At 52.3% G+C, this 13,946-nt stretch overlaps 1 protein-coding gene across 1 annotated transcript in view; it reads right to left on the bottom strand.

The window, feature by feature from the left end:
• HSPA12A (heat shock protein family A (Hsp70) member 12A) overlaps window positions 1–13,946 on the bottom strand; it is a 69,524-nt gene that overhangs the window by 13,334 nt on the left and 42,244 nt on the right. The window contains exons 6-7 of the mRNA XM_030334123.1: window positions 9,494–9,610; window positions 910–1,081 (exon numbers count right to left, since the gene is read on the bottom strand). Coding sequence (XP_030189983.1) covers window positions 910–1,081; window positions 9,494–9,610 — 289 coding nt within the window. The remainder of the gene's footprint in view (window positions 1–909; window positions 1,082–9,493; window positions 9,611–13,946) is intronic.

The following is a 13,946-nucleotide window of genomic DNA, read 5'->3' as shown; positions in this document are numbered from 1 at the left end:
GGGAGCAAGGAAAACTTGGAACCAGGCTGTAGGGGGACAAGGGCTGCAGTTCTAGCTAACGTTCTCCCTCTCCTCCTCCCTTCCAGGGCCTTCCAGGATGGGGTGGGCATGGGTGATGGGTGGGTTTCTGCCCTCGAGGCCCTGACCTGGAAACGGCACTCACAGCGCTCTGATTAGTGCCTAAACTCGCTCACGTCGGTGGCTCTGACCCTGACCTAGGATGTCTGAAAACTCTGTGGCCCTGGACAGACTCACAGAGCCCTGGAGACCAGGGAAAATGGTTCTTAGGACCAAGAATGTGACCAACTGGCACACAAGTAACTACTAAAGAGAAAAAGTTCCTTAATACCCATCCTGGATCTCCCTAGGTGGTACTCCTTCCCACAGCTACGTGAGCACCAGTGGGGTCAGGAAGCCTCCGCCCCTTTCATCCGTATTTTAAACTCTCACCAGGTTCACGGTCAAGACACATAATGAGCTCATCACACACGAAGCGGCCCCAGGGAGTGAGTCAGCAATAAATCAACAGCCTTAATGGGGGAATTAATAACAGGCCAAGTGGGATTAGATTAAGAATCAGTTAATAAACAAGAAAAATTAAAAGCCTAGTAAAATGTAAAACCAGGAGCTGCTCTGGGGCCATCTCTCCAGTTCTTGGAGAGAAGCACCCTTCCCACACCTGAGGCACACGTGTGGGAGGTGATGAACCCAGGTGACCACTGCGGAGTTTACAAGGGGCCCTGGAGGGGTCCCGGAGGGGGCGCTGAGAACAGACGTGATCACAGCCGACCCCTCTGGGAACATCTCGGTTCTTCATTACCGCGCTAAATGCCTTAAATAATCAGGGCCCAAAACATGCAGGGTTGGGATGGGAGAGAGCGGGGAGGGGAGAGAGAGAGCAGGAGGTACCCTGTGCAAACCCAGCTCCCACTGTGTCACTGGAGCTGTACCCGTTGACCGCGGCCTTGCTGCTCAGCTCGATCATCTGGTGCAGCCGCAGCTTCCGGCAGTAGATGGAGGCCGCCTCAGGCTCCAAGGCAATGATGAGCTGCTCCGAGTTGTCCGGGGAGGCCAGGCCTGCCTGGAAGACAGAGGCAGAGGCTGGGACCCAGGCTCCCCAGGCAGTATCGCTCTGAGGACACTCACCTTGCACCTACACCCCCAAGGAAGGGACAGCCATGCTCTGCTTGCTTAATTCCCTCCATAGATCTCTGCAGTGCTATCGATCAGGGGTGACTGGGTGCTGGGCCCCAAGCCAGGCACCCTGTAAACACTGCGGAGTGGACAAAGAAAACGTATGAGTGCTTCTGGGAAAGGCAGGGCCCTCCGGGTCATGGGGCCTCTTACATTTGGGACTTGCTTGGCCCAGAACTGAGTTGCATGAAGGGGGAAAGGCCCCAAAGCTCTGTAAACCACCAGAAGATGGAAGGCAGGTAGTCTGTTTCTGGGTACAATGGGCCAGGTGGTCTAAGAGCAAACCCCGATATTTGGTGGCCTAGGAAACAATGGACCATGGTTGGGCCTCAGCCATGCACGCATTTGATTTGGCTGTATGGGAATCAGACATGACTTCAGCACGCTAGGACTCCAGGGCTCTGGGAGAAAGCCCTCCTGAAATCCCACGTAGTCTCACGTTTTCTAGAATATGGGTCAAAAGGCAGCTGGCAGTTATTTTACTCAAAGCCTTTACCCCTTTAATAGCTGAAATGCTTTTGCTCTGTGACATCTGGCTTGTTCCAGTCACAGACCCTTACAAGAGCCAGCCAGGAGGCTCCAGGAGCACTCTTCTGAGGCCACTCAGAGAAATGAGCCTGGCGTGGCCTGTGACATGTTCCTGCCCACCTCCTGTGGCCTTGAACTGGAGCAGGAGGCCTCACTTGCTTGTTGGAGCTGTTCAGGCCCAAGGGGTCCTGGTTACCAGCAAGACGGACCAGAGAAGCGCTCTTCGGCCGTTACCACTGTTTGCTCTCTGTGTTGCCGTTTCCTAGGGAACCTCGGGATGCTGCCCTTGTGCCCTAGCCACTTTGGAGAAGACCCCAGGTCTACACCAGACCATAAGGTTTAGTGACTCAACCTGTAGATCAGGGATGGAAGGTCTAATGCCACATATGCATAGTGACCTCTCACCAGGAGGAGCCAGCCGGCCTAGACTCACAGAGGGAAGGGGCTTAGGAGGTTCAATTATTGTGCAAGGAGATGGGGGGCGGGGTCAGGTTAGAATATCAGAAATGCTAAAAGGGCCGTCTTGGCCTTTTGTCCAATGTCTTCACTTTATTTTTTTTAACTTTTTTTTTTTAACGTTTATTTATTTTTGAGAGAGAGAAGGAGAAACAGCGTGAGCAAGGAAGGGGCAGAGAGAGAGGGAGACACAGAATCCGAAGCAGGCTCCAGGCTCCGAGCTGTCAGCACAGAGCCCTACACGAGGCTCAAACTCACGAACCACACATGAAATCATGACCTGAGCTGAAGTCGGAGGCTTAACCAACTGAGCCACCCAGGCGCCCCTAACGTCTTCACTTTATGCAGAAAGAAACCAAGGCTCAGAGAAGTGGAATGATCGACTGTCCCGGGTTTCCCGGGACATGAAACCTGCCAGGCGGTCTTAGGCTCAAATGCAGCCGAGCAGGCCTAGGCCCACTCTTGGGCCTTGCAGACCGGCTCCTTTAATTGGTTCTTGGCTCTCCTGCTCTCGGTAACTCCAGGTACTGGTGTGGGATGCAGGACTTTGGCCTTGAACAAAACTTCCCAGGTGTCTCTACTGCTCCTCCTTCAACTGGTTTAAAGGCACAATCTCTTGACCCATTTACTCCGGAACAGCACTACGTGGCATGTTACCTCTACTCACGTGCAGTCGATTCTCCATAATAACCATACCCCAAATGAACCAATTAATTGTGTCCTAATGAGACACCATTGGCAGGCAGGTGACTTAAATCTCCCCCCTCCCGATAGCAAATGCCTCACGAGTGGTAGAACCCCTTCTGGCAGACCGACTCTACAAAACCTACACCATCCACAGAAAAACTGCCTCTTTACTGCCCTGTGCCCTCGGCTGTGGCCAACCACACCGGGGGCATCTGCGCCCATCAGTTTGGTCCCTTGGGTTGAAGAAGCCCAGTGTGCCCATCAGTCAACAGGCCACTGACCCGGCTGCATCACAAGGTTTCCCACTGCTCCCTACTCAAGGGACTAGAAGTCCCACCCCCCAGCCTCACTTTCCCTCAGGGTCACATTAGGCACCCTTCACACCAAGACAGCTGAAGGCTGCAGTGCCCAGTGACAGAGGACAAGGGCTACACACCTAAGTGTCACCAGGAAAATTGCAACCTCCGCACCTCAATCCCCAGGGTCCCAGAAGAAATCCAAAATAAAACCAAGAGGAGCCCCCTTCTAAAGGACCGCTCTCGAAGACTGACTTCACCACCTGGCTGGGTTTGTAAAGTCGAGGGCCTCCTAGAACAGAAGCGGACAGGTCCAGCCTCCACAAAACGGGATGAAGAAGGGAAAACTAACTACAAAGAAACAACGAGGCCTAAATGTTTAAGGCACTCTTTCAAAGTTCAGAAGGGAAAACAGCCTGGAAGAAGGGGTGGGGGGAAGGGAGCACCAGCGCCCTGCCCAAGGGTGGCGGCAAGGAGGAAAGTCTCGCTAGGGCCATGTGTCCCACTGGGATGTCAAGCCGCCAGGCGGTCTCCATGGGGCCAAGAAGAGCTGCGGGAGCCTGGGCTTGGCAGTGGGGGGACGGTGGGGAAAATAAGAAAAACGAGATGCCTTCATTCCTCTCCACACCTTCCTTGAAACTGTGAGCGGCCCCTGTGATTTACAGTGAAGTATCCATACAGAAAACCGAATCAAAAAGTCCAGGGGGGAGGGGCGCCCGGGCGGCTCAGTCGGTTAAGCGTCCGACTTCGGCTCGGGTCACGATCTCGCGGCCCGTGGGTTCGAGCCCCGCCTCGGGCTCTGTGCTGACAGCTCGGAGCCTGGAGCCTGCTTCGGATTCTGCGTCTCCCTCTCTCTCTCTTTCAAATATAAGTAAACGTTGAAGGAAAAAAAAAAAAAAAAAGAGTCATCCAGGGGAACAAAGAGCCTAGAGTCTAGTCATGCAACTTGAGGTGCCCGAGTGTAGCCGGTGTGTGACTTACACAATCCAGGTTCCCCCTGGGATGATGCTCCCACATCCTGAACACACGGAAGACACGCAGCCCGCCCCACACTTCCCAGAACAGCATAGCCCCACCCCTCAGGGGAGGCCTTTCATCTGTCCCTCCCCAGCCGGGCTGGCCTCGGCTCTACAGCAAAAGCTTTGACCCATTTCCGCAGAAGGTTCCCCCACGGCACCCAGGAGAGGACACAGGCGGGAAGCAGAAGTGCAGAGGACCCCAAAGCAGAGCGAGAGGAAAAGGTAATATTGGCAAGAGGCCCAGGACAAGTAACCACACTCCTGTGCTCAAGCTCAGTGCCCATCCTGCTCCCCAGAGAGAGTGAGAGGCCGTGTCCCCACCAGCAACCCCCACGGGGGCCACAGTGGCAAGCTGCAGGGTTGAGGCAACAGGAGGCGGCTGGCTCTGCCAGGTGCCATCTCCCCAGGAGGGGTCCCCGAGCGGCCTGTGGACTCCGAGAAAAAGAAGAGATACAAAAGGATCTTCCAGATTCTGAAAAACCTGGATGTCTTTATCTCCCGGCAGGACGCCTGGAGGGTGGGCTTCAGTTTCTGGGGTTTATATAAATCCCTGCAGTCATTCTCAGCAGCAGCCCTCAACCTGGCACCTGTCAGGAGACCTGGGCTCAGGCCCAGGTCAACCAGAGCAGGGGAAACGCTCGCTGCCTTTGCTACTTCTGCCTCTGGAGCTGGTCCCTGGCAGCTGCTGTTCCAGCAGAACTCTCTCTCCACTGGGCCCCGGCTGGCCTAGCATCTAGCATATTCGGTCTCCAACTGCAGATCATGCAGAGATAGCGAGCCTCTCCTGCAAGATGCTACGTTTTCTAAGGGCAGCAGCAAGGCCTTCTTGCCCCACCGCACACAGTAGGCGCTCAGGGGGTAGTTGCTGCTGAATGAATGAATGTATGTCCCGCCAGCCAGGCTTCATTCTGTGATCTCCTGGCCCTTGTCTCCAGATAAGTGAATGGGAGCCTTCTGCTGATGTGACCCGGGATTCTAGAAACAGAAAGTGTCTGAGCCAAGAGTGCACCCTCCCATTTGACTCCCGCACGAATCTGGGGCGGCAGGACCGCTGCTGTAGTCGTTCTTAGAGCACTGCTTCCCGGTCGTGAGCCCTACCTGGGAGGAACAGGTGTGTGAAAAAACCATGCACGAGGGGGGCCCAGGACATGGGTGTTTGCACTGACTGCTCTCCCCTTCAGCCCCGCCGTGAGCCAGGACAACCCGCCAGGGACTGACCATGTGCACGGCCGTGGAGGATGGCCAGACCAGGCGGGTGCCCTGCTGGGCTCACGTCAAGCTGCACGGGCTCCAGCCGCACCCCTTCCAGGTGTCATGGGCTGTCGCTGTTGGTTTTTTTCCCCGATGTGATTATTTTTCACCGCAGTTTGTTCAAGGAAAGGAAGCCAGCACAAGCTGTAACTCCGTGTTAGGTGAGCTCATCGTACGTAAGGGACCGCCTTTTATTTGACAGGCTGCTGGAACCCACTAGCGTCATGCATTTTTCAGGCAAAATGCCTCTAGAAATCAGCTGGACTATTTCCTATGCGTGATGACTATCCCTCAAGACTCAGTGAACTCTCTCCTATTCTAGGTCTTTTCTGAAGGCCTCAGCAGAGGAATCAGCTGTTCCTCCTGTTACCATCTGTTCACAGAATGCTCTTAGAGAGTCTAAAGGTGTCCTGAGGCTGCGAATTATAAAAGATAGAGATTTAACCCACTTTTTCGGCAAGCATTTGATACAAGAGGAGTTTTGGGCGTTTCACGGATAAAACGGTATCCATAGAGTGCTCTGCGGTCCCCCACCAACCCCAGCACTGAATCACAGACTTCTGAGCGGAGGCCCCAGAACCGTCCATCCACGATGCTGCGCAGAGCCTCATCACCTGCTCTGCATCCGGGCCTCTTACCCCTCCGCCCAGGCCAGTGGAGGGGTGAAGCACAGCCCCCACGGGACTGTGCCATGAACTTGGGCTCAGCATGAAGGAGGGACTCCGATTCCTGCATGCAAGCAGGGTAGATGTGACCAGTTGTCCAGCTGCCCTACGGAGTACCATTCTGCCTCATCCCTCCAGCCCTCCACCTGCAGCCAGGCTGGTGGGCAGCACTTTGGCTAAAAGGTTGGGTGGGCATTCTCAGATCTCAGAAGCTGGGTGGCCAAGAACTGTGGTGTTTGCTCATGTTCTGTATTAGCGTTCTCCAGAGAAACAGAACCAGTAGGATCTTTGTAAGCATAGAAAGAGATTTTTCATAAAGAATTGGCTCACACAATTATGGAGACTGACAAGCCCCAAGGTCTACAGTCAGCAAGCTGGAGAACCATGGGAGCTGATGACATAGTTCCCTTGCCAGGAGGCTGAAGACCCAGGAAGAGCTGATGTTTCAGTTTGAGTCCAAAGGCGGGGGAAAAAAAACAAAAAACAAAAAACAAAACAAAAAAACAGCGGGGGGGGGAACAAAAAACAAAAAACAAAACAAAAAAACAGTGTTCCAATCTGAAGGCAGGCAGGCAGGCAGGAGGGTTTCCTTCTTATTCTAGGGAGTTTTTGTTTTAGTCAGGTCTTCAACTGATTGGATGAGGCCCACCCATCCTACAAAGGGCAATCTACTTTATTTAGTCAGTCAATTTAAATGTTAATCTCATTCAAAAATACCCTCGCAGCAACAGTCAGAATGATGTCTGACCAAACGTGGCAGTTTACATATCTGGTCAAGTTTACACATAAAATTAACTATCATAGGTACACATTTTTCTTATTCTGTAAAATTAATGGAGGATAAGAAGAGAGAACTGGAGAGATGCCAATTTTGGCCACACTTCATTTCCATTTTGTCATGGGGACTCTTCCAGAAGACAGGCTAAAGACACCATAGACTAGTTGGCAAAGCAGTTGTGCCCCTTTAACACCCTCTGCCCCGCTTGCCAAAGTACAAAAGGCTTCACTGACCCACTCAGCTGTGAGCCGCTTGACAGCGGGGCCTTTATCCTGGTCATACAGGATATGACTCCAGTGTCGACCACGTCCCATCACACAGAAGTCCTCCAGTATGGATTTAATGAATAAATGAATGAGTTAACAAAGAATGATTGAATGGCCCCTGCCGTCTTGAAATCCATTCAGTGACTTTAAACTGTAATTCTTTAAATTTTTCTTTTAATGTTTATTTTTTGAGAGAGAGAGAGAGAGAGAGAGAGAGAGAGAGAGAGACACAGCACAGGCAGGGAAGGGGCAGAGAGAGAGGGAGACACAGAATCCAAAGCAGGCTCCAGGCTCCGAGCTGTCAGCACAGAGCCCGACGCGGGTCGAACTCATGGACCGTGAGATCATGACCTGAGCCGAAGTCGGACACATACCTGACTGAGCCACCCAGGTGCCCCTAAACTGTCATTCTTTAATCAGAATTACACAGAGCCAAAGATTAAGCTGCACACACGCTGCACCAGACAGAAGTTAGCCAGCATCCAAAGGATAGGCCTGTCTACAGTGGGTCTCTGGGCTTCAGAAAGAAGATGCCCCACGTCCATAAACCCGGTCACATTCCCCTCTGAGGAGCTGCTGATCTATCATCTACCCTCTGAGGTGCCATTTTGATTCGGCCAAACCCTGGAGGGCACCGCACCCCCCAAGTGCCTGGTTTCCTTCCCGCTGGGCATGCAAGGGGCTTCCCCGCCAGGCCTCACTGCCCAGAGAGGCAGGAGCCAGCCCAAGGCTCCAACAGCCCTGAGAAGTCTGCAGTCCTTGTACCTCTTTCTTTTTCAGGCTAAAAATAAGAACTGACCCTTTTCCGGGTCACATGTTTGTTGTTGAAGTTTTCCTGTGGGAAAACGAGAGTCAAAGTCACGAATCCTGAGTACCCTCCCTGTGAAAACTGAGAACATAGGGCTGTGCCTTTGTGCGACAGCTGTGTCCCCGCGTCCTGTCTCCGGACACGGCCTGACGGCTGACGCTGTGGAAAAGCTCCAGGGTGCCCAGGGTTTCTGTGGACAGCTAAACCTCATTTGTTTTCTTCCTTTTTAAAGAAGTTGCCTCTTTCTGCCACTTCCACCCTCTTCCTTCATCCCTATAAAAACAAATCTATTTTTGGAAGATACATAGGCTGGGCCAGATTCTCACGCTGAAGGGGAGGGCAGAGGGGAGAGCCTACAGCGAGGAGGGAAGAAAGAGAAGTGGGGAGACTGAGGAATGGGGACATTGCTCTCCCTTGATCTCTGTCCGGCACCTGGAGTAAAGCTCCAAGTGTTGAGTACAATCTATGGCCCCAGTGAAGGTGTCATGGTACCCACGACCATTCTGCTACATTCGGTGCTCAAGGTTGATCCAGTGGGTTACTTGGAAGGAAAGGTTCCTACTTATGGCCACAAACTCAACATCAGAGATCTATCCCCTGGGGAAGGTGGCTGATCCCTGGGAGGTATTGGCCGGGCCGGGGAAGGGGCATCTATTCCCTTCGTGATTTTCCCCAGCCCAGCTCCAATCGAAGGTTCTGAAATGGACTCTCACTGCACAGAGTGGGCCCAGGCCCCAGGGTGGGCTTGCATTAACCCAGGGGATTAAGTACAGCTGGAGCCAGCTCTGACCTGTGGGTCAGCACAGCGGGTCAGCACGGCCAGCCACTCCTGGCATGAAGTCAGACCCTGGTGGCAGCCCCGTCATGGCACAGGTTGCCTGCAAACAGGTCCACGGCACCAGTGATGCCCCAGCGCCCAGGAGGGACAGGCTGGCCACTGACACTGGAGTGCTCTGTCCACGGCGCCGTGGTGCTGACTGGCACCGTGCTCAGCCGTGCCGCCCCCTCATCCACGTGCCTGCCACCACGCAGGTGTGGCGACCTCACCACCCCCTGACCCCCTGTGTGTGCTCCTGTGTTGCTCCCAAGGTGAAACGTGCAGAACACAATCATGTTTCCCTTATTTCCCAGCCACGGATGTGCAGCTTTCAACCTCCACAGCAGCCCTGATGTGCCTGGTTCATGGCCATTGGCCTTGTCTTTATTCTTTTCTTCTTCAAACATTCTTGCTGCCCAAGCCTCTTCCTTGAGGTTCTCACTTCCATTCACCCACAGAGAAATGTCTCAGCACCCCACTTTGAAATCCTAGCCCTGGGGAGTCTGCAGTACAGAAGGTATAAAACGAGAAAGAAAACCGAGCCCAGACCAACCCCTGTGGATATGACCCCCGTTCCTCCCCCAGGAGAAAGGCTCTATGTCCCCTCACCAGCGGGAGACCCCTCACTACCTCCCAGGGAGGCCTACGAGTGCTGGGGACACCTGAGTGGGGTGACAGTCACCACTGTGGGCATCCTGGGCCCCCACCGGCCCCACCCCCACACTCACCTGATAGGCAGCTTGTCTCATGAACTGCTTGGCGGGCTGTTTCCAAATGGCGGGCACTGTGATGACCCATCTGACGTCAGAATTCTCAAACTCCGATCCCGCTTGGTCACTCAGCTCCTAAAACCAAGGGAAATGCAGCAGGTCAAGTGGACACAGCTGGTCCTCCTACAGCTTCACCAAGAATTCCAAGCTTCCTGGCCATGAGCTCTTGGGGTAACTACCGGGCCACCTCCTGAACTTTCCAGTGTCAGGACGAAAGGGTCTGTTTCCCGAATATTCCACAAGCAGGGAGCTCAGCTCCTTTTACTCACTGAACGTGACTGCAGGCAGGAGGTGGGGAGATCAGAAGCCTTTGGCCACTTCTGAATCATGTGACAGGGAAAGTGACAGTCTCCCAGGCCTCAGTTTCTTTATCTGCACAATGGGGATAATAATCCCTAGCTTATACTAGTATTGGAAGGGGTGATAGTTTTCTGAGAGCTCCATTTCCTGGGAACTTACTCTGTGGCAACCTTGTTAAGCACTTTGCATAACTCATCTCCATTAATCCAAGAATCCCATTAGGAAGGGATTATAACTGTGCCTTTTCTACAGATGGGAACCTTAGGCTTAGAGATGTCCAGAACCTTTTGATGACCACACAGCTAGGAAATGGCAGAACCAAAATCTGGACCCAGACCCAGGTATATCCTGACTCTTAAAGGCCAAGGTCTTAACTAAATTGTTACATGTAGTCTCGCGTCTAGAACAGGGCCTGGCCCACTTGTCGAAGGAGTGGTCACTGTCCTCTACCTTATCACAAGGCCAGCACATCGGGGGAGTTCTCCTTGCAGGAAAGGAAGGATATGAACATGACCTAAGCAAGAACCAGGCTACCCTTAACTTCTGGTCAAGGTTAAACCACACCAGCAGAAACCACGTGGATAAATGGGATGGGCAGAAGCATCAGAGGTTTGCACCAAGTCCCTGCAGACAAAATACGTCTCTAGAATACTTCTCAGACTCAGTATTCTCATCCGTAAAATGGGGACAATAAAACTAACGTACAGTGTTTCTGGCAAGAACAACTGAGAACACACGAGGAACATCTCGCCCGGAGAAGACCTCTGATAAAGCTAGTTCCTTCCTATCCCTTGGCTCCTGTTGCCACAGTCACCAGACAAATCTGAAATCAAACCTAAACACACACTACTGCCCTCCTATATCAGAGTCGGTTCTGGGGACGTGTTTCAGAAGAGTAACAGGCTGGCCATTTGTTTTTTCTTTTGGGTGTCTCATTTCCTCTACTGTTTCAGTAGTTATCTGGGGACCGACCCACCCTCTCACCGAACTAACTTCCTGTTGGATGGTCAGTTCCTTTTATTTTTTTCCTTTTAAAAAAGTTTTTTCATTTTTAATTGTGACAAGAACACATAATATAAAATCTACCCTGTGAGCCTTTTGTAAGCATACAGGTCAGCAGTGTTAAGTAGGTTTAGTAAACTCTTTCTTAAAACATGTTTTTAGAAACATCTCTGCATTACGCTCGTGTGAAACAGCAGGGTTGTTTGTTTGTTTCATTGTGTTTTATTTCCTCGCAGGTCTGCCTTGGGCTTTAGAGGCACGTGAATGATGATGGGTTAGGAAGGGTTCTAAGTATGCTGCCGATCACCATCCAGTCTGTTTTAGACTTTTCTGGGTTTTTTTGTTTGTTTGTTTTAAGGCTTCAGGCCCAGGAAAGAGTCCAATCCGCGAAGCCCGGTGTGGGGCTTGAACTCATGACCCTGAGATCAGGACCTGAGCCGAGCAAGAGTCAGACGCTTAACCGACTGAGCCATCCAGGCGCCCCTATTTTAAACTCTTCAAACAGGAAAAGGCTCAAAACATGAATGATGGGCTTTCCTGGCCGGAGGGAAGGTTGTTTAGACAAGCTGTTTGTTCACCAGTGGATGGAGTACAGCTTGGAAGCGAAAGGGCCCTGCCGTTAATTAAACTCCTCATTATGTCAGGACTTTCACTTGCTGTCCTCCATGAAAGATGAGCCTGCTTCATGCACGTGATTCCTCAGATATGCTGCTTTAGTAGATATTCTCCTGTGCTTATCCTGGGCCAGCAAGCAACAACCCCTCCTCTGACTCCATCTGTCCTTTAAATACCAGCCAGCCCTCTCGTGAAGGGCCCGGTCCTTATAAATCTCCTCAAAAAGCTGTTCTTCATGGAATTTCTTGACAGCATGTGCCCCGCTGGGAGAAGGTGCTAGCAGGTTCCAGCTGAGCTGACATATTCGAAACCACACACCCCCTCCTGCACCCCTGCTTGATCTCTGCCCCCTCCACCTCTTCCCTCCCCTTCTGAGACGGGCTGTTCACCCTTTTCCCTTTAACCGACTTGAAACACAATTCAATGTCAAGGACTTTCTCAAGTCCTAAATTTTCCCCGAGTCCCCTGGCTCCTCCTTCGAACCCAAGGGCCCCCGGAGCACTCGGCCTCCCTCTGCTCCTTCACCTGTCTCGGGGTGTCCACATCCGCTACAGGCAGACAGTCCTTCACTTGGCTGTCTGGGCTCCCAGGTGCTGCGCCCATCCCCCTGGGATCTCGGCTGTTCAGGCTGACACAGGTCCACCTCTCTGGGCCCTCCTGGTCTGCTTGGCTGTCCCCAGGAATGATGGTGCTCTCCCCTTACTACCTCCTCCCTCTTACTCCTTCTTCTGTCCTCTCCCCTCTCCCCTTCTGGTGGAAGAATTATTTCCCAGGATCCACTTCTTCCCTCGCCGCCCCCCGTCTTTCTTCTTGGTCTTCACGCTCCCTAAATGACCTGCCACTCTGTCTCAGAGTCTCAGAGCCTTCAGACACACCTGCTTTAGGATCGGAGTCAGCTGCCTCCACATGGCTTTCCTCCGCCCTGCAGGCCCTGGGATGCTGTGGTCTCCCTCCTTCTAATGCTATCTCTGTGGCCATGACATTCCCGTATTAGAAATCCTTTGATGGCTCTCCATTACCCAAGAAGTTCCTTAGCTTGGCATTCGAGGCTCTGCACAGCCTCGACCCGAGCTCACTGTTCCCATTCTATTCTACAGCTGTGCCCTTCTCCCACTCAAAACTGCTTGCTTTCCACAGCTGTTGGCTGTGTTCTTCCCCTGTGCTGTTCTTGAAACACCCACCCTTCCAGCTGCTGCCAGTGAGAGGCCCCCAGTGCCCCTCGTCCAGGGAGTCTTTCCTGATGCTGCACTTTGGGCAGAATCTCTACCTTCACCAAACACCCAGTTAGTTACCCCCTCACAACACTGACCCATTGACTACATGCTCCTTCGCACTGTGTTTATTTTGACACTCCTTCGGATCTGGCACACAGGAAGGAAGGAAGGAAGGAAGGAAGGAAGGAAGGAAGGAAGGAAGGAAGGGGGAGGGAGAAAGAGAGAGACAGGGAGGGAGGGAGGGAGGAAGGAAGAGAGAGGAAGAAAGAAAGAAAAAAGAAAGAAAGAAAGAAAGAAAGAAAAATGAAGAAGGTACTTGAATGAATGAAAGCAGTATCACGTTCTCACATCTTTGTTTCCCTTGAGCCCTATTTCTAGAACTCTATTTCCAGAATTCACTAAATTTCTACTAGTGATCACATAATACCAAATGCTTCTAAAGTTCCCAATTCTTTGTGGATAAAGCTCAGTACACACATCTGATTTACACCCACTCATCACCACGCCCATGGGAGGACACTGAGTGGACAGCTGTATTCCACTTAGAAGTTAGCCATTCTCCCACATCCAGGACCATCACTGCACAAACCTTTGCAACAGTCATCCCAGGGGTTCACTCATATACCAGCAGCTTCCGTGGGGTCTGGGAGGGACAGCAGCAACCATTTGCCAATAGTTTACTGTGCGCAGCCCGGAGGAAGGTTTAACATCAACCCACGAGGTACACAACCTGCCCCACTCTTCAGGTTAGGGAGGTGGGTGTTGGAGAAATTAAGCGCCTTGCCCGAGATCACACAGCTGCTACGTGTGTCTTCTGCCCGTCTTTCTGTTTTTTGTTTGTTTGTTTACGGAGATATAATTCACATACCATAAAATTCTCCTTTATAAAAAAAAGTTTATTTATTTTGAGGGGGGGAGTGGGAGGGGTAGAGACAGAGGGAGAGACAGAATCCCAAGCAGGCTCGGTGCTATCAGTATGGAGCCTGATGCGCAACTAGAACTCATGAACCGTGAGGTCATGATCTGAGCCAAAATCAAGAGTTGGACGCTTAACCAACCGAGCCACCCAGGTGCTCCCTAAAATTCTCCTTCTTAGACTGTACAGTTCAGTGGGTTGTAGCAGATTCACAAGGTTGTGCAACCATCACACTATCTGAGTCCATCACCCCGCAGAGAAACCCCGTTCCTATTAGCTGTCACTCCTCCCCCCTCCCCCCTCCCCCAGCCCCTGGCAACCTCGAATCTGCTTCCTGTCTCTGTGGACTTGCCTCCTCTGGCCA

The sequence above is a fragment of the Lynx canadensis genome, chromosome D2, assembly GCF_007474595.2.
Source record: "Lynx canadensis isolate LIC74 chromosome D2, mLynCan4.pri.v2, whole genome shotgun sequence".
NCBI lineage: Eukaryota > Metazoa > Chordata > Mammalia > Carnivora > Felidae > Lynx > Lynx canadensis.
Note: the sequence above shows the minus strand (reverse complement) of the source record. Positions and strands in the feature narration are given on the sequence as shown.